This window comes from Aotus nancymaae, unplaced genomic scaffold, assembly GCF_030222135.1.
Source record: "Aotus nancymaae isolate 86718 unplaced genomic scaffold, 86718_ANA_hifiasm-v0.15.2.pri h1tg000046l, whole genome shotgun sequence".
NCBI classification, from domain to species: domain Eukaryota; kingdom Metazoa; phylum Chordata; class Mammalia; order Primates; family Aotidae; genus Aotus; species Aotus nancymaae.
Genome location: NW_026988460.1, coordinates 27,642,298 through 27,665,160, shown reverse-complemented (window position 1 = coordinate 27,665,160; position 22,863 = coordinate 27,642,298). Strand labels below are relative to the sequence as shown.

Genomic DNA, 22,863 nt, shown 5'->3' with positions numbered 1-22,863 from the left:
CCCCCACTCTCTTCTGGCCTGCAGGGTTTCTGCCGAGAGATCTGCTGTGAGTCTGATGGGCTTCCCTTTGTGGGTAACCCGACCTTGGCTGCCCTTAGCATTTTTTCCTTCATTTCAACCTTGGTGAATATGATGATTACGTGCCTTGGGGTTGCTCTTCTTGAGGTATATCTTTGTGGTATTCTCTGTATTTCCTGGATTTGATTGTTGGCCTGCCTTACTAGGTTGGAGACGTTCTCCTGGATGATATCCTGAAGAGTGTTTTCCAGCTTGGATTCATTCTCTCTGCCACATTCAGGTACACCTATCAAGCGTAGATTAGGTCTTTTCACATAATCCCATATTTCTCGTAGGCTTTGTTCATTTCTTTTCACTCTTTTTTCTCTATTCTTGCCTTCTTGTTTTATTTCATTTGAGTTGATCTTCAATCTCTGATATCCTTTCTTCTGCTTGGTCGATTCGGCTATTGAAATTTGTGTATGCTTTGCGAAGTTCTCGTGTTTTGTTTTTCAGCTCCATCAATTCATTTATATTCTTCTGTAAGCTGTTTATTCTTGTTAGCATTTCATCAAACCTTTTTTTCAAGGTTCTTAGTTTCTTTGCATTGGGTTAGAACATGTTCTTTTAGCTCAGAGAAGTTTGTTATTACCCACTTTCTGAGGCCAGTTTCTGTCAATTCATCAGACTCATTCTCCATCCAGCCTTGTTCCCTTGCTGGTGAGGAGTTGTGGTCCCTTGGAGGAGGAGAGGAGTTCTGGTTTTGGGTGTTTTCATCCTTTTTGCACTGGTTTCTTCCCATCTTTGTGGATTTATCTACCTGTGGTCTTTGTAGTTGGTCACTTTCAGATGGGGTCTCTGAGTGGATGTCCTTTTTGTTGATGATGAAGTTATTTCTTTCTGTTTTTCAGTTTTCCTTCTAACAGTCAGGCCCCTCTGCTGTAGGACTGCTGAGGTCCACTCCAGACCCTGCTTGCTTGGGAATCACCTGTAGTGACTGCAGAACAGTAAGGGTTGCTGCCAGTTTCTTCTTCTGTTATCTTTGTCCCAGAAAGATTACCCACCAGATGTCAGCCTGAGGTCTCCTTTATGAGGTGTCTCTTTGGATATATGGGAGTCGAGGAGCTGCTTGAGAAGACAGTCTGTCCCTTATCAGAGCTCAAGTCCTGAGCTGTGAGCTCCGTTGTTCTGTTCAGAGCTGCTGGGCAGGTACGTTTAAGTCTGCTGCAGTGGAACTCATAACCGCCTTTTTTTCCCAGGTGCTCTGTCCTGGGAAGGTGGGGCTTTATTTGTAAGTTCCTGATGTGCTGCTGCCTTTTTTGAGAGATGCCTTGCCCAGCGACGAGGTAACCTAGTCACAGTCTGCCAGCAGAGGCATTGCTGAGCTGCCATGGGCTCTGCCCAGCTGCTGTGTGAACTTCCTTGCAGTTTTGTTTATAGAGGTATAGTTAGAACTGCCTCGGTAATGACAGACTGTCTCTGTAATGGCGGACTGCCTCAGTAGTGGTGGACTGCTTTGGTAATGGCTGATGCCCTTCCCCCTACAGAGCTGGACCGTCTGGGGTCCAGCTGTGCTTGCTGTGAAACTCTCAATCCAGAGAATTTCAGATTGCTAGTCTTTGTGTGGGTGGGACCCGCCACACCAGATCACCTGGCTCCCTGTTTCAGCCCCCTTTTTTTCAGTCGAATGGGTGACTCTGTCTCCCAGGCATTCCAGGTGCCAGTTGAAATGGCCACCCAGATTTTTGTGAGTTTTTGTGCAGAGACTCACTGCGCCGGCTGAAAGAGCCATGCTGGAGACTCGTGGCACTTTTCTGCCTGGGAATCTCCTGGTCTATGGGCAGTAAACATTCATTTGGAGATGTGGTGATCACTCACCCTCTGTGTTCTCACTGGGAACTGCACTCCAAAGCTGTTCCTATTCAGCCATCTTGGCAGTTGTTGGATTTTCACGGGTATTGCATTGCATCTGTAGATCTCTTTGGGTAGTAGAGACATCTTAACAGCATTAAATCTTTCAATCTATGAACATAGCATATCTTTTTATTTAAGTCATCTTTAATTTTTTTTTAAGCAGTGTTTTGTAGTTTTTAGCATATAAAATTAAGAGACTTTTGTCTCTTAGTTTTATTCCTAAGTATTGGATTCTTTTAGAATGCCATTGTAAAGGAATTATTTTCTTAATTTATTTTGGATTGTTCATTGTTGGTGGATAGAAACACACCTGGTTTTTGAACTTGTACCCTGCAACTTTGTAGAGTCCTCCTCCCAACTTTTCTTAACATAAAATTGTAGTTGTGAGGCTACAATTTTTTTTTACAGACATAAAAATATGATGTACATTTTTATTTCTACTTTTATTACTTAACATTTTACATAGCATTTGCTCACATAACCACTACTCTGTTGACCTATTAGACTGGGTTAAGTTTCTGTTCTTAAAAATAAAGCCTTGGGGTGAACATCTTTGTACATCATTAGACTGTATTTTCACTTTTTTCCTCATGATAGGTGTGAGATTACTACATCAAAGGGTCTGAACATTTCTAAACCTTTTTTTGTGCCTTGCCATATTATTTTCCAGAAGTATTCTACCAATTTTACACAGATGTCAGCAGATGACTTTAATTTGTATTTTTAAAATATACTTGAAACTGAGTAGAAAATGGTATTTCAGTAGAAATGGTAACTCAGTAGAAATAGTATTTTATTCTTGTTTTAATATATGGTTTTTTAATTCCTTAAGTGTTTTGAACAGTTGTGCTTTTGTATGTGGGAATTATGCCCATATAAAAATTTTGTCTGTTTGCCTCTTACAATTTTAATGCTTTTTTGAGTTTCAGGAGTGTTTAACACTACTAAAGATATTGCTGTTAACCCTTTTCCTATCATATTTGCTACAAATAAGTCTTCTGCATTTGTTGTCTTTCAATTTTACTTGCTTTTTTGACATACAGAAGTTTCTAATTTTTATATAGTCAAACTCTTTGTTTGTTTTTCTTTGTGATTTCTTTATCTCTGAAAGCATTTAAAATTACTCTTGCATAAGCATTTATCAATGTTAACAGAAATCAAAATAGAAGATAAAAATGTACCCACAATCTTTTCAATGCATCAAATTAAAGTGTTTTTCCCCCAGGGTCCCTGTCAGCTTTTCCTGCATGTACATAATTTGAGGTAGTTGTTATCGCAACATTGACACTGTTCTGTGTTCTAGGCTTTTCTGTTTATTTTTCCACTAAATGTTATCATCTGACAGCATCCTTGATACATCATTCCCCCAGACTCCATTTGTGTTTCTTCCTGCTTTTTAAACACTTTCTATTTCCTTCTCTCTGTTTTAGCCAGACCCCTCTGCCTGGAGCCCACCAGGGACTCCATTGATCCTGACTCCCTCCCTGGGGATGGGTTGAATGCCAGTCTCAAGGGATTTCTCTGCTACTGAGTGGACTCTGACTAGGTGTGTTTTCCATATTAGCTTTATGGCTGACTAACTGTGTGTGCTTGGGTGACTCACTCCATCTTTCTGAGCTGCTATTTCTTCCTTTGTAAAAGGGGAGCTGAAAAGTTCGGTCTTAGAGCGTTTAATAAGAGGGAGCATTTGACATGGAGCCTGGCACACCGTGGATGTGTAGGAATAATAGCTGTAGCACGTGGAGCACCTGCTGTGTGCTTGGTACTGTCCTAGGTGTTTCCCATACATGGTTCATGGAATCAGTTGGATTCTTAGTTTCCTCAGAGGTAGGTTTTGCATCTGGGTTGAATACTGAGAAAAGTGAGACTTGATAAATGTTGAGGTTTTGAAATCTATATCAAACCTAAAATTTATATTTTATTTGTTTATATATCTTTATATGGGTTATGAATATATATGTGTGTATATATATGTGTCTGTGTATATATATACATATTAATTTATCTGAAACTTTTTTTGTGTGCTAACAAACGTCAGCCTGCATGCACAGTCAGCACATCTAGGCCCAGCAAGCACCACAACCTACTATAGCTGCCAAGGAAGTCTGGAGGAAACAGTGGGATGACAGGGACAGAAGTCCCTGAATGAGCACCAGGTCAGCTCCTGCCTGCACTGCAGAGCTATGTGTCTGCTGTCTCTGGCTGGAGCCCCTTGTACTCCTAGAACCCAGACACCAGTCCAGGGGCTGTTAAACTCTACTCTTCAGGGCTCCATGGGGCTGGGTCTCCATTGTACAGCCAGAAGCCAGGGTGCCCTACTGTGTAGCATGTTCAGGGTGTTGGAAAGGCCAACTTCTCTTGAGTCTGGGAGAGGGCCAAACACCTGGCCTAACACGCTGTTATGTTCTATTACTGTATGTTGCCCAAAAGGGTTTGGATAAAGATAATTGAATTTCCAAAAGCTTTATGGGTAATCTCTGGAATTCCTCATGCACGTTTCTACCCCTCTGTGTCTCTCTGAGCCTCAGGCTCAGGGTGTGGAAGCAGAGCCAGTGTACATGGCTGGGTCTTGGCTCGGGCAGCTCTGTAGACGAAGCCCCTGCTCCCTGCTAAGAATGGATTTTTCTCCTATCCATCTCTTTCTCCTATGGGAGAGGCCTGGATTCTGGACTCCTGCAGACCAGCCACTTACTCCCTGGGTTTCCTGGGCAAGTCATAGCTTCTCTGAACATGGTACCTGAGCCCCTGCCCATGGGCTATTGCAATGGTATGGACACCACCAAGGCTGGTGGCTGGTACAGAGCAGGTCTCAGAGAAGCCTGACTTCTTTTCCTCCCTGTTCCTTGTTTTCACTCCTGTGTTTCTTTTCTTCTTCTCTTTCTTTCTCGGTGTTATTTTTTCCTTTTCCTTTTTCCTTCACTCTCCTCACTGTTCCTTCCTTTGTGAATTCTTTTTCCCTCCCTCCTTCCCTCTCCAGGCTCTCTTTTCTCCTTCTGGGTATTGCCTTTCTCAAGGCAAAGACCTAAGCCCTGCCACTTCTGTGGGGGCAGTGCGTCGTGTCTGAGCTACTCTAGAACTGATTGACAGGTAGGTCTCTGGCCCGGTTTGGAATCTCCCTACTGAACTGAAGTCATCTTGTCACACTGACCTTTGGAGCAATGAGTGGCTCCTGAGATTGTTTAAGTTGCTCTTTAGGGAACTCTAGCCTCCTCAGAGTTACTTCTCTTGTCTTTAAAAAATAAAACTGATTTTCTTCAAGGGTTTGCTCCAACTAGGTCAGGGCAGTGGGGTGAGGTTTCAAAGGCCAGTTGAATTAAGCTCCTCCCAACTGAGGAGCTTCCTGTGCAACTGGGCAGGAAAGCCTGAGTACCTGGACTATGTATGGCAAAGGTGAGCTAGGGAATTTGCTTGGCATCGGAGTTAAAGGCCAGAGCTGAAGTGGCTTCTCAGAGCAGCAAGGGGATTCTGAGAAAGACAAAGTTGCTTCTGGCTGGGGAGTCAAGAATGAGGACTAACTCTAGAAGGGCATGTGATGACTAAGCAGGGGTGAGGTTCAAAATATGGAGTACATGCCAAGGAACTGACCACTGGGAAGGGGTGCTGCCATCTGTGGCTGGTGTGCTGGTACAGATGGCTGGTGGTTACAGCAGTCCCCAGGGTTCCTATGGCACTTTTACACATGTTAGTCAATTCAGTCTGGGAGACAAACCTGTGAAGTCTAGGTCATGCCATCTCCTGTTGGATAGGGAAATGGAGGATGAGTGAGGTGAAATAACATAAACTGGCTGTGGAATGGAAATTAGTCCTAGGTTTCTTGCTGGAATCCTGCTTCAGGCTGCCATTGCCTGGGTGAGGTTTGCCTAGGAGAGGAGGGGAAGGAGGTGAGAGCAACAGTGTGAGCTTGAGTTTTAAAAACCTAGATACCCAGGGCTTTTGCTGAGATGAGCCAGTATGGGGAGATGGGCAGACCCAGGGGGGCCTCGTGCACCACCCTGGGCCTGGACTTCATCCCAGGGCAGTCACAGAGCCCTGAGAGTGGGGAGGGGAGAAGGCCGGTACCTCAGAGCGGTGCTGCTGGAAGGTTCTAACAGCTATGATCTGTGCACACACTTTGGAGAGAAGTTGGGAGGCCTAGAGTGAGAAGAGCCTGACCCAGAGTGGAACCCATTAAGAATGAAAATCAGGATGGATTGGAGCCAAATCCTAAGAGGAGAACCCATCAGATGCAGTGACTGATGAGAGACATCAGTGACCATGCAGTCAGAGAGGACTAATTCAGAGGCCAGGGCAATGCCATCCCACATCAGAGGCCAGGAATTAGGGGCAGGGAGGCCGCCTGGTAGCAGATGGCAGGGTAGAACTGAAGTGCTGGGAAGGGGACTTGGCTGGAGATGCAGTTTGGGAATGGCCCACAAAGGGGCCATGGCCTCCATCATCAGTAGGTAGGGGAAGAGCTGGGCACTATGGCCAGTCTTTGGGGAGGCCTGCCGTGGGTGGTTGAGTGATGAAGAAGGGCCTCTCAGGGAGATGAAGGATACTCAAGGGCCACAGGAATAAAGGTATGAGGTTATGAGCGAGGAGGGAAGGATGCCACTGCTGGACAGTCACCTGTCAGATGCCACAGAGGAAAGCGAGGGCGAGGGAAGAGCGCTGAGTTGACCACTGGGAGCTGCTCTTGACCTTCAGGAATTTCTTTCTCTGCCGTGCTTCCCCAAACCCTGGCCCCTATTCCTTTTAGTGTCACATGGAATTGGCACCATGGGCTGATGTCCCAGCCCCTCACCCCCATTGCTCTTGGGAGCCTTTTGTGTGTTTGTCATGCACGTTTTATGGAGCCTGGTGCAGAGGAGGTGCTTAGTAAATGTAAGGGGAAGGAGACAGAAGTGACCTTGTAAGAAAATCAGCCATAAGCTCTGGTGGGTAAACAGAAGTGGGATTTGTTTTGAAATATGAGAAGAAGGAGAAATTGGATGTTGATTCAAAGTGGCAGGGTGGGGGTGTCAAGCAAGAGGGCTTTTGTCCCAAGAAGAGAGAAGTCTGGGGCTGTAGGAGGCTCTGGATGTGAGTCCAGAGAAGTGCATGGAGGGGCTGGAGAGTGGGGCCAGGGCCAGGGCCAGGGTGTCAGCATGGGTTCCTGAGAGGCCCTGTAGACCTGGCAGTGAGCTTGGGCTCTTCCCGTCACATGCCTCTTCTTGGGCTGGATCATTCACCCAGCTTCTGTTTAGGGCCACAGTGGGAGAATGTGAGGGGATGGCTGGGGGTCTGAGGAAGATGAAGGCAGTATTACTCAGAGTGAGGGACGTGCACCATGTGTCCCACAAGATGCATCTGGGACTGTGCTTGAATGTGGCAAAATTGCAATGAGTTATTGGAGAAAGTTAATCCTTCTTTAGTTATCTTTAAATCTCTTTTATTGAGTCAGAAAAATGTCTCACATTGGTACTGTTGTGTCTTAAAGGTTTCTCTAACTTTTTAACCAGGCTCAGTGCCTTCAGCAGGTAATAGTATCTAGCTAGAATTTAATAGCTCTATTTTGTTTTCTTTGTGTTTATTTTTGTAGCTACAGTAGTAGAAGGTTTCTTGTCTCCTGAGATTGGACTGTGGTTGGTTAATCAAAAAAGTCCCTTAAAGCAAAGAATCATAAAAAAATGACACATTCATACGTTAAGCATAATATTTTAACTTAAAACATATACATGCATATTTATTTAATAAAATCAACAATAAAAGCTATTACAGAAGAATTACGACGTTCGCAGCATTGTGCCTCCCCTTCCTCCTCAGCACCAAGACACTGGCAACCGGGCCAAGCTAGCCTGAGGCTTCTTGGCTGAGTGTGGATTTGTGTTCTGAATTCGAGCCTGCCTCCTCTTCTTCAGGCTGTGCTTTTGAAGAATTTTTGTTTTTTATATCATTTATAATTTTAATTTTCCATATATAATCACAATCTATATGTTATCTTTAATTCATTTGGTGTGAGTACAGTTAAGTAAGCTATATTCTTTATTTTCTTCTTAGTATGTATTTAGTTTTGAGACAGAGTCTCACTTTGTTGTTTAGTCTGAATCTCGCTATAACCTTGAACTCCTGGGCTCAAGCAATCTTTCTGCTTCAGCCCTTGAGAAGCTGGAACTGCAGGCATGTGCTACCACACCTGGGTAATTTTTAACACCTGTTTTATAGACAGGTTCTCTTTATGTTGCCCAGGCTGGTATAGAACTCCTGGCCCTGAGTGATTCTCCTGCCTCTGCCTCCCAAAGTGCTGATATAACAGGCATGAGCTACCATGCCTGGCCCAATATTTATGTTTTTGAAAGCTCTAGAGTTTGCTGATTTGGCAATGAGGAAAAGTTGTAGTGTGCGGGCTCCAGTCTCATCACTGTGGGCAGCAACTGTGATCATTCTGACTTTTTTTCTATCCAAGTGTGGCATACTTTCTTTGTATGTGATTGTTTCTCTTGGTTACATTTAGGTTTGTGCAGTTTTCCCAGTGTTGTGGAGGTGCTCTCTAGTAAGATTTCCCAGAGAAAGCCTTAGTGACTGATTTTAATTTTGCTGTGAGAGTTTGAGCAGCAATTTCCTTCTCTTTGCTCAGATGCTTTCCAGAGGGTCTCCATGGCTTTGTTCCACCTGTCACTTGCTGGGATATGTCCTGCCCAGCCCATCTTTTCTTCCAGGATGAGCCCACTAACTAGAGCTCCAAGTCATCTTTCATCTGTAAACCACTCCCGAATGCAGTGCACTGCCCACAATCAGTGAAGCAAGATTTGCAAAGTCTGAGTACAGAATTTTTCTGATTTCACACAACCTCCCCACAAGTCTTTTAGGGTTTTCTTATCCACACCTAATTTAACACCAGATTTTAAAGAGATTTGTCTTTCTCACACCTTTCCAGAGCATTCAATTTAGTTTTCATAGAAACAGCTATTTTCACACTGCTGTTTCATGATACTAAATTAAATTATGTTGTTACAGTGAAACTTACAACGAGCATTACCACATTTACAGCATAACCAGATTCAGCATAAAGGTCAGAAGGCAAAAGTGCAGGAAATACTCACCTCTTGAGGATGTCCTGTGCGCATCAAGTTGTTGCCCCAGCATGGGCATTCAGCGTCCCAGGAGCCAGGCACAGGTTATGCAGCGGGAGTGCAGAGCATTGCTGCATGGGTCCTTAAAGTGGCTAGTGGTGGGAGGACTTATACTCTACTTTTTATTTGTGGCATGTGGTGGTTTTCCATTTACATAGTGACATGAAATTGCATTTTAAAGTAAATATATTTAAGTAAGAACATGAATTCTTTTAAGGAAAATAAATGAGCAAAGAATAGCGCAGGTGGCACACAAATTTGACAAAGCTTGTGAACAGGATGTGGGACAATTGGTCTATGTACAGGTAACCCTGAGAGAGGAGGATGAGGAGAGGGAACAGAGAGACGTTGATGTCTTGTCATTCACTCTCAGTGCCCAGGCTGACACTGGCTCCATCCTCTGGTCTTGTGTTTTGAAAGACCAGTGATGCCATCTTCCGGGTTGGTGTCCCTGGGAAAGGGATGTTAGAGGTCGTCCTGGGGATCCCAGCACCGTGGGAAAGACAGGCCTCTGGAACAGGGCTTTCAGGACCAGAGTGCTGAGCTCTGGATTCCTGCTTACTTCTGCCATGTGCTTCACATGTGACCCTTTAGCAGTCATTTGCCCTTTCTGTGCCTCAGTTTCCTCATCTCTAAAATAATGATATAATCCCTGACATCACTGCTGTGAGAATTAAATGGAGTCACGTGAAAGCGCCTGGCCAAGTGCTGTGTGCATGGTGGGTGCTTCACCAATATTTGGAGAATGAATGTGTGACTCTGAATATGGGAATGATGACAGCAGTTCTTCCTGCCTCAGAGGGTTGTTAAAGATTCAATACACTTATGTCTGTAATTTGAAAGTGATAGCAAATTGTTATAATATTGGGTACTATAATTATAGCTATCATTCTTTCACTGGTTTGAGAACTAAAAATACATATATATAAGTCTATATCAGATTAACAAAACCCTTGAGAGGGCTGTTCCCTGATCCTTGAAGATCAGCTACTTTCCAAATTCTCGTATGGATTTGAGAAGAGACACATGCCCTTGCCTCTAACCCAGGCTGATGGAGGATTGTTCTCATGATAGTCTCAAGTAGAAAGTAAACTCAGAGTTGGCTTTGAATCACAGCCCCACCACTCATTAGCCTGTGGCCTGGAACAAGCTACCAAAGCTGGCCAAGCTTTTAGGACCCTCTTCTATGAAATAAGGGGAGGAAGAAGAACACCCATTTTACAGGATTGTGATGAGGAGATGGGGAATGGAAAGCTCCTAGCACAATTGCTTGTACCGTTGGTGCTTGGTAAAGGATCCTGTCCCCTTCTGTCACTCCCACTGTGTTGCATGCTAAACTGTATACAGAGAAACCCTTAGAGCAGGCCTCAGTGTCAGGGGAAGGTAAGGGTGGCTCTTCCTGAAGGAAACAAACTTGAGAACTAGAAGTACTACAGAAATGTCTTCTGAAAATACTCTGGGTAAACAAACAGTTGGATGTGGTTCAACGTTGTATGGCTTACTTATTAAGGAAATAGAAATTAAAATAAAGCATATATTAAAAATAATTTTTAAAAGACTATTTTGTTATATGTACAGTGAAATAGGCATCTTAGATGTTCATTGTGGTGGTGGAAAAGGTAGCAAACCTTTCAATCTATTTTGTTTGTAATTGAGATATAATTCATATACCATGAAATTCACACTTTCAATGTGAAAAGAATTGTACAACCAGCATCAGTAATCCAGAACATTTTCATTACCCCAACAGGAAACCATATTCATTAAGCCTTTTGCTCCTCCTACTCTGTGCCCCACCAGCCTGGGAACTGCTAATCTGCTTTCCGTCTTTATGGACTTACCCATTCTGGTATTTTATATAAATGGAATTACGCAATATGTGACCTTTTGTGTCTGACTTCTTTCACCTAGCAAAATGTTTTTGTGGTTCATTCACACTGAAGTATGTATTGATGCTTCATGTCTTTTTATGTCTGAATAATATTCTGTTGTGTATATATACACACCACAGTTTGTGTATCCATTCATCTATTGATGGACATTTGAGATGTTTCTACTTTTTGGCTATTGTGAATAGTGTTACAGTGGACATGCATGGATATATATTTATTTGAGTATCTGTTTTCTATTTTTTTGGATATATGTCTAGGAGTGGAATTGCTGGGTCATGTGGTGATTCCATGTTTCCCTTCATTTTTGTAACGTATTTTTTACGGCATATAAAATTCTTGGTTGACAGATTTTTTTCTTTTTTCTTTATTTTTAACTTTCACTTCTTTGAATATATTATCCTGATACTTTCTGGTCTCCATGATTTCTTCTGAGAAACCAGCTGCTAATATTATTATGGATTCCTTGTACATGATTAAGTCACTTCTTTCTTGATAGCTTCAAGATTCTCTTTGTCTTTAGCCTTCAACAGTTAGATTGTAATGTGCCAGGTCTGGGTGTCTTTGAGTTTATCCTACTTAGAGTTTATTGAGATTCTTGAAAGTGTAGATTAATATTTTTCACAAAATTTGGGAAGTTTTTGGCTACTAAACATCACAGCTTCCATCAGGCAGCTGTGATGTTAAACAGTTACCTCTGATTATTTTCAACAAATTCCCCCAGGGAAAAGACTATTTGTACTGAGCAAGCTCCAAGGCAGGTCAAATAAAGATAGCATTGTGAGTAGGGCCTTCCAGGGAACCACCAGACAGGAAAATAATGATGGTTCTCTGGGAGAATGGCTTTGAAGGAACTCAAACCCATTCTGTGCCTTTCAGTGCCTGGCAGGCTCCTGGTTTTCACTAGTATTGCAAGTGTTGGTTTTCAAGACTGCTGCAGAGTTGGGGAGGGGTAGATAGGAAGAAGGCAAGTTAAAACATCAAAAGCTCACACTTGGTCTTGTTGAGACTCTTCTTGAATAAACACTCCACAGATTGCTCAAGCCTTTGGTTAGTTTTCAGAGTTCTGAATAAGTTGATTCTGATCATTTTTGCTAGTGTTCTTTGCTTCCATGGAAGAGGGCTTTTCAGATGTCCTTGCTCTATCATTTCGCTGATCTTTCAGTGTATATTCACTGAAATATCCCATGAATTTGTCCCAAAGCCAAGGCAAAAAAGATTTACACCCCATGAATTTATCCCAAAGTCAAGGCAAAAAAAAAAAAAAATCATTCATGCCCACTGACATGTTTATCACAGTATAATTTATAATAGTGAAAATTTTGAAATATCACAAATAAATAATGGGAGAAAGCATGTACAATTCTGGGTCATGCCATTGTGCAGGTGTCAACAATGAAAGAACAGGTTCAGGCAGGGAGAAGTGTGACAAAGAGGCTGAGAGCCCTAGCTTCAGACTCAGATGGGGTAGGTTCAAACTTGGCTCTAAGGTTTATAGCCAACAACTTGGAGTGAATCAATTAGATTCCCTAAGCCTCATTTTCTTATCTATAAGATGGCGGCAGTTCCATCATGTGTTGTAGATGCTTTCATTTAAACCTCATATTATAGGCATGGCTCAGCCATGTAAGTTGTTATTGTTGCTCTCATTCAACAGAAAGTTCTTTGTGATATAATGGTAAATAAACTAACAGGATATGAAATTGTATGCATACTATAACCAAAATATGAATAAAAGAATCCCATGTCAAAGCATGGAAAAACCATGGTTGGAAGAAAATACACCACAATGATGGGATTTGGGGTTATTTACTTTCTTTTTCCTTCTGTTTTTTCCCCCTTACAGTGTTCCTTTTTTTTTTAAATGGAAAAGATAAATGTCCATGCAGAGTAAGTATGTCTTCTTAAAGATGCAGGGGCTTTCTCAGTAGAGCTTAGGCAAGAATCAGAGTTTAGGCACCACATCAGAAACTGGGATTTTAGAGATATGCTTCCAGGTACGTCTGCAGGGACTTTTTGGTCACCATTATTTCTTGCATCTCTTCAGAAGGCTGGGATGTATTTATTGGTCTTCTTCAAGGAATTATTTTATTCAGAAGCATAGGGGCCAGGATCACTGCTGCCTCCTTAGGGAGGGATCTGAAAGTGGCGCTTAGTATCAAGAGAGTGCTTTAAAATTCTGATGTCCAATGCAGGGCATTTCCCTTTGGGGCCTCCATTGCATCATCTGCCACATGCGAGAACAGTGGTACTATCTTCTAGGCTCAGTTGATGAGGGGAGGAGAGGATGCTCTTCACACTTGGTACTGTGCCAGGTGCTGCTTGGACATGCTTTGTGTCCATGTTGCTGATCTCTGTGCTGTGATGTGACTTATTTTCCATTTCAGGTTCCGAGGTGCACCGATTATACCCGTGGCAGCCAAGCCGGGGGGACCAGAGGCCCCTGAAACTGAAGCTCCACAGGGCATTCCAGAACTCATTGAGGTATTGTCAGCTTGAAATCAGGTTGTCCTTTAGCCCCAGCCCTGCTCAGGCAGGCCCCTTTGTGTCCCCCACTCCCCTGGGAGAGAAAGAGAGGCAGCCCTAGCAAGAGGACTTGGTTGGTACCATTAATCTCCCTGCTCACACCTTAGCACAACTCCCCCACCTCCCTCAAACTAGGGCCTCTAAGGTTCACCGAAGCCCATGACTCACCCTCCAGCCAGAGAGTCTGTAGAGCTGGTCACACCTTGCTATGCCTCGTTTTTTCCTTTCTCTTGTCATACCTCCACTGAGACAAAGCAGCTCCCACCCATCTGGAACCCTGGCACTGTGGCATCCATTCCAGTCCTTCAGACTGTATCAGCCCCTCCAGTACCCCACCTGGGCTGGGGGCCAGCGAGGCAGGGGTGAAGGAGGTGGGCCCAGCAGCAGGGGCAGCACAGCTTCCATCCTGGGTGCCTCCACCAAAGATGGGAGGCTTATCTTTGGAAGCTGTGGGGCTGAGGCCCAGATTGTTCTTCCAACTTGTGCTGGTGGTCAGGGAGGGAGCCAAGTCATCCATCAGGAAGGGTGTGTGTAGGGGTGCTGGTGGTGCTGTCACTAAGGAAGTTGGCAGTGAGAATAGAGTCACAGAGTTCCTCCAGAGTGCTCAGGACAGCTCAGAGGGGTGGAGTGGCAACGTGCATGGCTCTGGGGCTGGACTGTGGTTCCCGTGCTGGCTCCACCACCACTCTCTCTGACTGCAGGCAAATGATCTACTCTGTCTTGCCTCAATTCCCTCACTTGGAAAATAATAGCACATACTTCGTGGAGTTGTTGTGAGGGTTAAATGAGTTAGTATGTATAATGTGCTTGGAACAGTGCCATGTCAGTGCTTACTATTACAGTGATATTGTTGTCTACAGGCCAGGCACTGTACTAAGTTCTTTGCATACAGAATTATTGACGTTCACAAAAACTCAGGAGTCTGAAATTATTTATCCCTATATACCAAGGAAGAGTCTGATGTTCAAAGAGATTAAATAACTTGACCCAAGTCTCACAGCAAGTACATAGTGGAGCTAGGATTCAAACCTAGGTCAATTGTTGGGGTCAGCTTTGCAGTCCACCTGTACCTGGCTCTGCAGAGCCAAGAAGAGGTGTAACCACGTACATGCATTGCCACCATTTCTGTGAGTCACACGTGCTGACTTTGTCAGCTTAGCAAAACAAATGTTTGCTGGGTGAGGCTTTTGTTACTTTTTCATCAGGCTCCTGAGAGCACTTGTCTGGGAGCCTGGGACAGTTGTTTTTGTTAAAGCAAAATCCACAAAAATGCTGCTATGAAAGATGTTTGTATATTCCCTTAAGAAGCCTCTACATAAATCTCAGACCAATCCTGTTTTGAATCTCTAGTCTTTTTCCAAAAGAATTGTTATCACAAGATTAAGACTTTGGAACATTCACCACTGAATACTTTTTTGACAGCCAAGTCTTCCGTTACGAAATAAAAAAGTAGCAAACACAAGGAATCCTGGTCTTTGTTTTCATTTGTTTATGGTGATGAGCCCTGACAGCATCTCCTGGCACACAGGTGGCATGAGGAAAATCAGCTGGTGAGGCTGAGGCATGTGGAGTCTACAGAGAAGGAAGGCGAGAGCCTCAGGCTGTGTGGGGCGGTGTTGGCCTTTGGCAGGCAGGAGACCCACGCTCTGCCTCTGCTGGGACTTGGAGAAATGGCAGGGGGTTGCCCTAGCAGGGAAGGAAGGCTCTGCATCACTCTTCACACCTCTTGTCCTGGGACCCACACCGCTGGCCTGCCCATACCAAACACAGGCAGTTGCCCCTGGAAACAACCCTTTCCTCCTCCCTTTCCCTATATCCCCTTTGTTTCTTCTTCTTTCACTTGTCATTCTCTTAGGCACGGTGCCAGCTACTGGAGATACCTAGCCCTCACAACCCTATGGGGGAGACAATAGAGAGAAGATCACAGTAGAGTGTTAGCTATGGTGATGGGGGCAGGGAAAATGTGACCATACAGAGAAGCCTGTCCAGAGTAGGTATTGCTGGCAAGGACAGGTGAGGCTTAGCCAGCTGGTAAAACTTTAGGCCTGCCAGCGGCTGACTTTTGACATAAGTCGGGGAGTGGTGGAAGATGAGGCCTTAAAGTTACCTAGGGGCTAGATGATGAAGAGTCTTAAATTCTGAATGCATCAGGAGGCTGGGGAAATGCATGAGGCCAGGGAGCAATAGGACAGGGTGTCCTTTAGTGGCTACTCTGCTGCAGCATAGAGGGCCTGGCAGGACAGATCACTGTAGTTGTCCCACAGGAGAGGACAGAAGAGGCTTCTCCAGGTGCCTTTTTTTCAGACTGAGCGGAAATTGCTGAGAGCATGTCAGAAGCTTGGAATGCAGCCAGGGAGTTGGTGGTTTTGATCTCCAGGCCGCCTTACCAGGGCATGGGCCTCTGAGCTGAGTCCACCTTGGCGGCCTTGATGAACTGCTGGTCAGCCACACCCTCTGCCTTCCTCTGCCCTGCCCCGTCTGGCTCTTCACCCCACAGACCGTGGCACCAGTTTCTCTTTTCTAGCTCCTGACGTCCCAGATTTCCATCCCGACGAGAGACCCCTCGGGACCGTTCCTCATGTCTGTGGACCACTGTTTCTCCATCAAAGGCCAAGGCACTGTGATGACAGGGACCATCCTCTCAGGCTCCATCAGCCTCGGTGATAGTGTGGAGATTCCTGCCCTCAAGGTCAGTCTTACCTTGTCCTCCCTTCTGGCCTTCTCCCTGGCAGCAAGGAGCGGGGGCCATCCCTTTGCCTGTTCAGCTGCTGAGCCTGCTGTGCCTGCCCTGTTACTCCCACTACCTGCTCCGCCCCACCTCCCCTCCTGTGCTCCCACCCTCTGGCTGCCTGGCGCCACCTGGCTCCAAGTCTCTCACCTCTGATTCTAGGACTCCTGCTCTCCCTAATTCTCATAGCACCTGTTTATTGAAGGCCTATGATGTGCCACAAGAAGGTGTTCCCAAGTAGGTGGTCTGTGTAGATAAAGAAACTGAGGCTCCAGAAGGTGAGGTGGGCTTGAGATCACATGGTCAACAAGGGCGGCTGCTGGAGGGCAAACTTCCCTTTCTGCATTAAAGCTGTATGTCAGGGTGGCAAGTATGTGTGGAGTTATTTCTGGGTATCTTTTTCTTAACCACAATAATTTCAAATTAAGCACGATGTGAATCGTGTGGTGCTCAGAGTCGTAGAATCTGGAAGAAATCCAGGTCAGTTTTGCACTCCTGATGGCCATCGGCAAATGCCACGCTATCCTTTTGAAGACCTGTGAGGAGGATGAGTGGCAGATGCCTCCCCGTCACCCTTCCTTCTACTACAATGGCTTGGCTCTGATTTAAAATGTGTCTAGTGCCTTGATATTCCCCTTATTCAGAAGGCATTTTTAATAGTTTTTCTTTATGGGACAAGAGTAACTTACAGCCTCTCTGACTGCCCTCCCCTTCAACAAGAATAAAGGTGGGGAACACAGGCTAGTTAGAACTCTAGTGAGACCTTGCCAGGAATGCTGGGATGCAGGGCAGTTCTCTAATCCTTAACGAGCCTGCAGTGCAGGGAAGTGGAGGGGCTCAGCCCTGTGGACTCAGCTAGCTGCTAGAGAGGCCTGAATGTGCATGATTTCAATTTGCATGCTAATTGGGAATGGCTACCTGGAAGCTGTGTTGAGGCATTTTAAGGTTATCTGGCTCACTAGGTATATTGGTTAGGGTGCTCCAGAGAAACAAAGCCAATGGGAGATACCGATATCTAGGTATCTGTAGATACACAGGTAAAGATACATAGATGTAAATATTTAGATATCTGTATCCTATTGGTTTTGTTTTGTTGGAGAACACCAACTAATGCACCCAATATTTGATGCAGATAGATAAATAGATATGTATTTTAAGGAATTGGCTTACACTATTATAAAACCTGGCAAGTCCAAAATCTACAGGGTAGGCTGGCAGAATTGAGGCCTAGGGAAGAATTACAGCTTGAAGGCCATTTGCTGGCAGAATCGCCTCTTCTCTGGGGAGGTTAATCCTTTTGCTCTTAAGGCCTTCAACCAATTGGATGAAGCCCACCTACATTATGGGGGTCATCTGCTTTACTCAGCATCCACCAATTTAACTGTTAATCTCATCTGAAAACACCTTCATAGAAACACCCAGAATAAAATTGGAACACTGTTGCCCAGCTAAATTGACACAATGAACTATGTCACTCGCTGGGTGAGAGGACCACAATAGCAGCACCTAGCCTGAGTAAGGGAAGTAGAGAGGGGCCCTGCTGGCACCCATGCCTTGTATATGCCCTCCCTGGTCTAGAGCAGCATGGTTGGGTATAGGGAAGGGGCATTTCATGGAGGGCAGGCATGAACAGCATTCCCCCAAGTAAAGGCAACTTCAGGTTTCAACCCCCAGCTCATTTTACAGCAGTGTGGCTGTTACTTCCTCCTGCAGGGGCTGGGAGTATTAGGGAAGAGTCTCCTGACCAGAAAGGACCAAACAAAAAGATAGGACTCAACTCTGGCCAGGTTCCAGGCCTCCTTGGATCAAGTTGGGGGAGTCAGAAGCCAGGGCCACACCATATCTAAGGAGCCCTGGAACCTAGCCAGAGCTGGACACTGTGAGTCACAGTTCCCTCCTCTACCTGCTGTCATAGCCTCCTCTGAAGACGATTGGTCCCAGAAAAAGACCACTTGAATAAAATCTAGTTTAAGCCAGGGACTGAAAATGCAAATCTTAAAAAATAAAGCACAAAATTATAAAAGTAGACTTAGTTTATATTTACCAAAATGAAGATTACTTTTGTGACTGTTTGCAGATTCTTTGCTAGAACAGAAAATGAATCAGTACTAAATTTCTTTCCAGTCTCTGTGCCCTCTAAGTCAGACCTCTGGGGGCCACCCTGACCTGGTATCCCTTCTACTCTGGGAAAAGACATGCTTGCAGCTTGGGAGAGGAGCTGAGAGTATGAAAGAGGTGTCAGAAGAGGGCTCTCTGGGAAGTGGGGTAGACTTTAAATTGGGGGTACCTAAGGTTCTAGAGGGAGAAAAAGGGTTTTGATAAGAGTCAGTGGCTGCAATGTTAGGGCCAAGGGCATGGAGAAGGGCTGAGGCAGAGCTAGTCAGCAGTGGTAAGGAGGCAGGGATGTTCAAGTCGGGTCTGTTCTGAGCTATTTGGCCACCCTCTTTGTCCTTATAAAGGTAGAACTTGCCTATTAGGATGCCAGTTACTGATCTTCAGTACTTGGGCAAATGGCAGTTACTTGGCAGATATAAATTTAATTCTCCTTTTGCTTTTGTGCACCTGTTTTTCCCCACCTACTTTTTAACACTTTCGGTGTCTGCCTGATGATTTAATTTACTAGTCAGGAAGAGCAGAATTTGTAAGTAATGTGCTCAGACATTTGATTAAGGAGATAAGCAAAGTATGGAAGATGCTACCTTGTTTCTCCATTGATGCTTATAGTAAAACATGAGGAGAAATGAATGAATTGAGGAAGAAACTGTTAGCTTACAGGAACAAGCGCTTGATGATTTGGGAGATTCTTGGTCCATCTGGATTGCAAAGGATGTTCAGGTTAGGAAATTCACTGCTGAGAAAGCATTGGCCTTCACTGAGAAGGCCAAAGGTGAGCCTGGACAACCTTCTGCTGAAGAGAGTAGGTGTGTGACACACAGATCCAATCAAGCAACTTAGCGGCAGCCAGGAATAGAGACAGACTTCTATAGAAAGGATATGCGGAGAGCCCTCTTGGCTAATGGCATGGACCCCTTGATGTATATAAGAGACCCTCAAGGATTTTGAGAATCTTATACCAGCAAGAACACTGGACTGAAAGGGACAGACTTGACAAATGAATAAAAGCTGTCAGACTTCTGGGATTCTACAGGCAAGAAACACACTGATAGAACAACTCAGCTACAAACACATATTATCCTTCAAAAACTAAAAAAGAAAGAATGACTCTGAGGGCAGGGCTATACACAGAAGCAGAGGCTAATGGAGTGGCCACAGAAGGCCAGTCTGATACTGAAACCTCATGGAATTTGTCCTGCTGTGTTTTAAACTTGCTTGGGATCAATGACCCTTGTAATTTTTCCACCATCTCCCTTTTGGAATGTTGGAAGTAGGTAACTTATTTTCTAGATTGACAGATGGAGAGGCATTTTGCCCCAGGATAAACCGTATCTAGAGTCTCACTCTTACCTGATTAGGTGACTTACATGATAAGATCAGGAACTTTTGAGCTGATGATAATTTAGATGAGATTTTGGACTTAATGATTTAACGGGCTGAGAGTTTGGGGGATGTTGGAAGAGGTGAATGTATTTTGCATGTGGGATGGATGTAAATTTTGGGTACCAGAGGGTAGACTACAGTGGGTTACATTGTAGTCCCCAAAAATATGTCTACCCAGAACCTCAGAATATGACTTTTTTGGAAGAAGGGTCTTGCAGATGTAATCAAGGTAAGGCTCTTAAGAAGAGATCATCCTGGAATAGGGTGGGCCATAAGTCCAATGACCAGTGTCCTTATAAGAGACAGACAAGGAGAAGACATGGAGAGTCACAGAGAGAAATCTATGTAAAGACCAAGGCAGAGATTAGAGCTGTGTTGTTCTAAGCCAAGGAGTACCTATGGTTGCTGGCAGCCCCCAGGAGCCAGGAGAGAGGCATGGAGATGAGTCTGCCTCAGTGCTTCCATGGGAACCAGCCCTGCTGACATGCTGATTTGGACTTCTGGCCTCCAGAACTGTGAGAGAAGAAATACTTTGTTGTTTTAAGATATCAAATTTGTGGTAATTTGTTATGGCAGCCCTAGGAAATGTACGAATTTTGCATGGAAAGGACAGAAATCAGAAAAAGCCTTAAGTCCTTTCTGATCCTGGCCGGTCCCTTAACTCTGAGCTTTGGCTTCCTTGCAGGGAATTGATACCCCTGCTCACCATCTTGGGCTGCTGGGGGTGACATGGCAGAACTGTTGCATACTGATGGCCAGTGCTGCCCATTCCTTTCTTTCCTAGCATGCCCATCTCACAAGTGAAAGAACCTAGACCCAGGGACCTTAAGCAACTGGACAGTAGAGCTGGGACTTGAGGTCATTCATCCAGCTCCAAAGACCCAGCCCTGGCCTTGTGCCCTGCTGCCACAGGAGTCCCAGAGGAGACGCCTGGGCTGATAGTGGTGCCTCTGCTTCAGGGCAGGGCCTGCAGTCCCCATGGCAGCTCTGTGACCATGCTACTGTGCTCTGCTGAGGCCTTGCCTGGGCTGCGGCATGTATGAGAGTCCATTTCAGCAGAGCCTGAGGTCCAGAACTCCTGACCTCCTCTCACCCCTGCCCTCTACCAGCCATGATTGGTGGTCAGTGCCTATTGGGCATGGGGATATGGCGGGCCATAGCCCTTTTTCCAAACACAGTGACATCCCTGTCAGATTTCACTAATAGATTTGGACACATCTGACCGCTTGAACTCCCTTGGAGGCGGGACACAGCCATTCCAAATAAACAGTCACATTCCCCTCCCGGCCTGGGCTGGCCTGCGGAGCCTGCCATACCCTGGCCCCCATTTCTGTTGCCCAGGTCTGTTCCCAGCTGGGGCCAATTAGCTGAGCAAGAAAATGTTGGGGAACAGGGAATGAAGGAGAAAAAAAAAATTCCTTTTAGCCCCTAGAACAGTTTAAAGGCCTGAGAGTCACCAGCTTTCTGCTCAGGTGTTTTGACTCTCTCAATCTTCAGCCTGAGAAATCCCTCTGATAAGATTTGATCTTGGGGGTTCAGGCTAGTGATGTTTCTGGTGGTGATTGACTATCAGGGTTGTAACATCAGAAACTGTTGAAGCCACAGACCATGGAGAAAGAGAGAGCAGGGGTGGGAGTGCAGAGGGACTCAAGGCAGGCATGTACTAGCTCTGCGGCCACAGGCAAGTCACTCAACCTCTCAGCGTTTCACTGGTTCAGCTCAAACTTGGGATGACCCCTGTGTGCTTGGCTCTGTCCAGGACCTCTGGAAGATGGGGCAGGGTGATGGTGTGGTGTGGACTAGGGATAATGTATGTAAGGTTCCTGCCATCTAGGAGACACACAAGCTTTAGCTGGTACTCTTGTCATGTCCCCTTGTTGCCATTTGATATTTTCCTCATGTGGAATTTTTGTTGTGGGTTCCAGAAGTAGTAAGTGGCAGGACACCTTCCTGGTTGTAAGGTCCTGTACAGGGCTACTAAGTGATTTATTGAAATGCAAATATGCTTTGCAGACCCCACTATGGTTCACTGTGAATCCAATCAATGTTCTGATAATGATGACAAACATTATTAGCTGTATTTGGTTACCTATTTAGTTGATAAAGCTTTTAGAGAAGAGTTCAGAATTTGATAGCATATTCCTCCCAAATCAAATCTATATTCAGATTTATTTTCTTCTTTATTGAAAACCCCCAGAAAGGGAAAAGAAAACCTTAAATACTGCTAGGTGTTTTTACTTTTACCTTTGCCTCTGCTCTTTGAAGCTAATCACAAGGGTGAGATAAGATTATGACATCTGGAAAGAATCCATTTTCTTGCCCAAACAAGGCTGCAGCTTTGAATCTTCCAGATCTGCCCTTCCCCCACCTCTAGCAACGCTGCGCGTTCCCCTTCCCAGAGGAATGCTGCATTGCTTGCCTCCTTGGAGCGCTTTGGAGCTGTCCTGTATCTGCAGTGTGCTAACTTTCCAGCACAGCTCAGGGCTCACATCCTTTGTGTACAGATGTGCCCCGTCCTGTGTGCTGCCTGATGCTGCATTTGTCTTTGTGCCTGCATTTGCTGTGGACCCCGGTCTCCCTGGGAGCAGAGGCTGAGTCTCCTCCATCTTTGTATTCTTGGCATCCATCCTGGGCTTGGCCCCAAAAAATATTTGGTGAAAGGAATAGTAGGAAAAAGCCAATAAAACAAATAAGTCATTATTCAGTTGGATTTTGATTGGAAATAGGTAATGAGTGACCTGAGAGGGCTGTGTTTGGCGTCACTGCCACCCTGGGCCCAGTTGTAGAAACCCAGAACTGGGCAGCCTGCCACTCCCTGCTGGGACTGTGCTCCTGTCTTCAAGGCTGTGTCCTGATGCTCTATCAATAAGCAGCAGTGGAGATGCTCCCTGTGTCCCTGTGCTACCTCATTCTGGGAGCAGAGACTGTGAATCAGGTGCCCGGGGCTGCAGAGCTGGCTTTTCAATACCTGTGGACATCAGCTCTCAAGGCTGACCTCCCTCTGCTGCCATGTGTTTTTATCTAGAGAATGTTGAGTGACTTTCATCCTGAACTATTTTCTGTTCCAGAAGATACATAAAGGAAGGCAGTTTCTGTGCATTAGATATTTCATGGTTGTCTGGCTTTTGCCAATAGAAGCTTATGGATTCTGCTTTGTGTGCCCACGTGTGCCTGTGCACCAGATGCACAGGGTTGGAGCTCCCTGGGAAGGAAAGAAGGC

At 45.1% G+C, this 22,863-nt stretch overlaps 1 protein-coding gene across 2 annotated transcripts in view; it reads left to right on the top strand.

Annotated features, from left to right (window-relative positions):
* EEFSEC (eukaryotic elongation factor, selenocysteine-tRNA specific) overlaps positions 1-22,863 on the top strand; it is a 270,247-nt gene that overhangs the window by 108,383 nt on the left and 139,001 nt on the right. For both annotated transcript variants that reach the window (XM_012435371.3, XM_064362160.1), the window contains exons 3-4: positions 13,279-13,375; positions 15,942-16,106. In XM_012435371.3, coding sequence (XP_012290794.2) covers positions 13,279-13,375; positions 15,942-16,106 — 262 coding nt within the window. The remainder of the gene's footprint in view (positions 1-13,278; positions 13,376-15,941; positions 16,107-22,863) is intronic.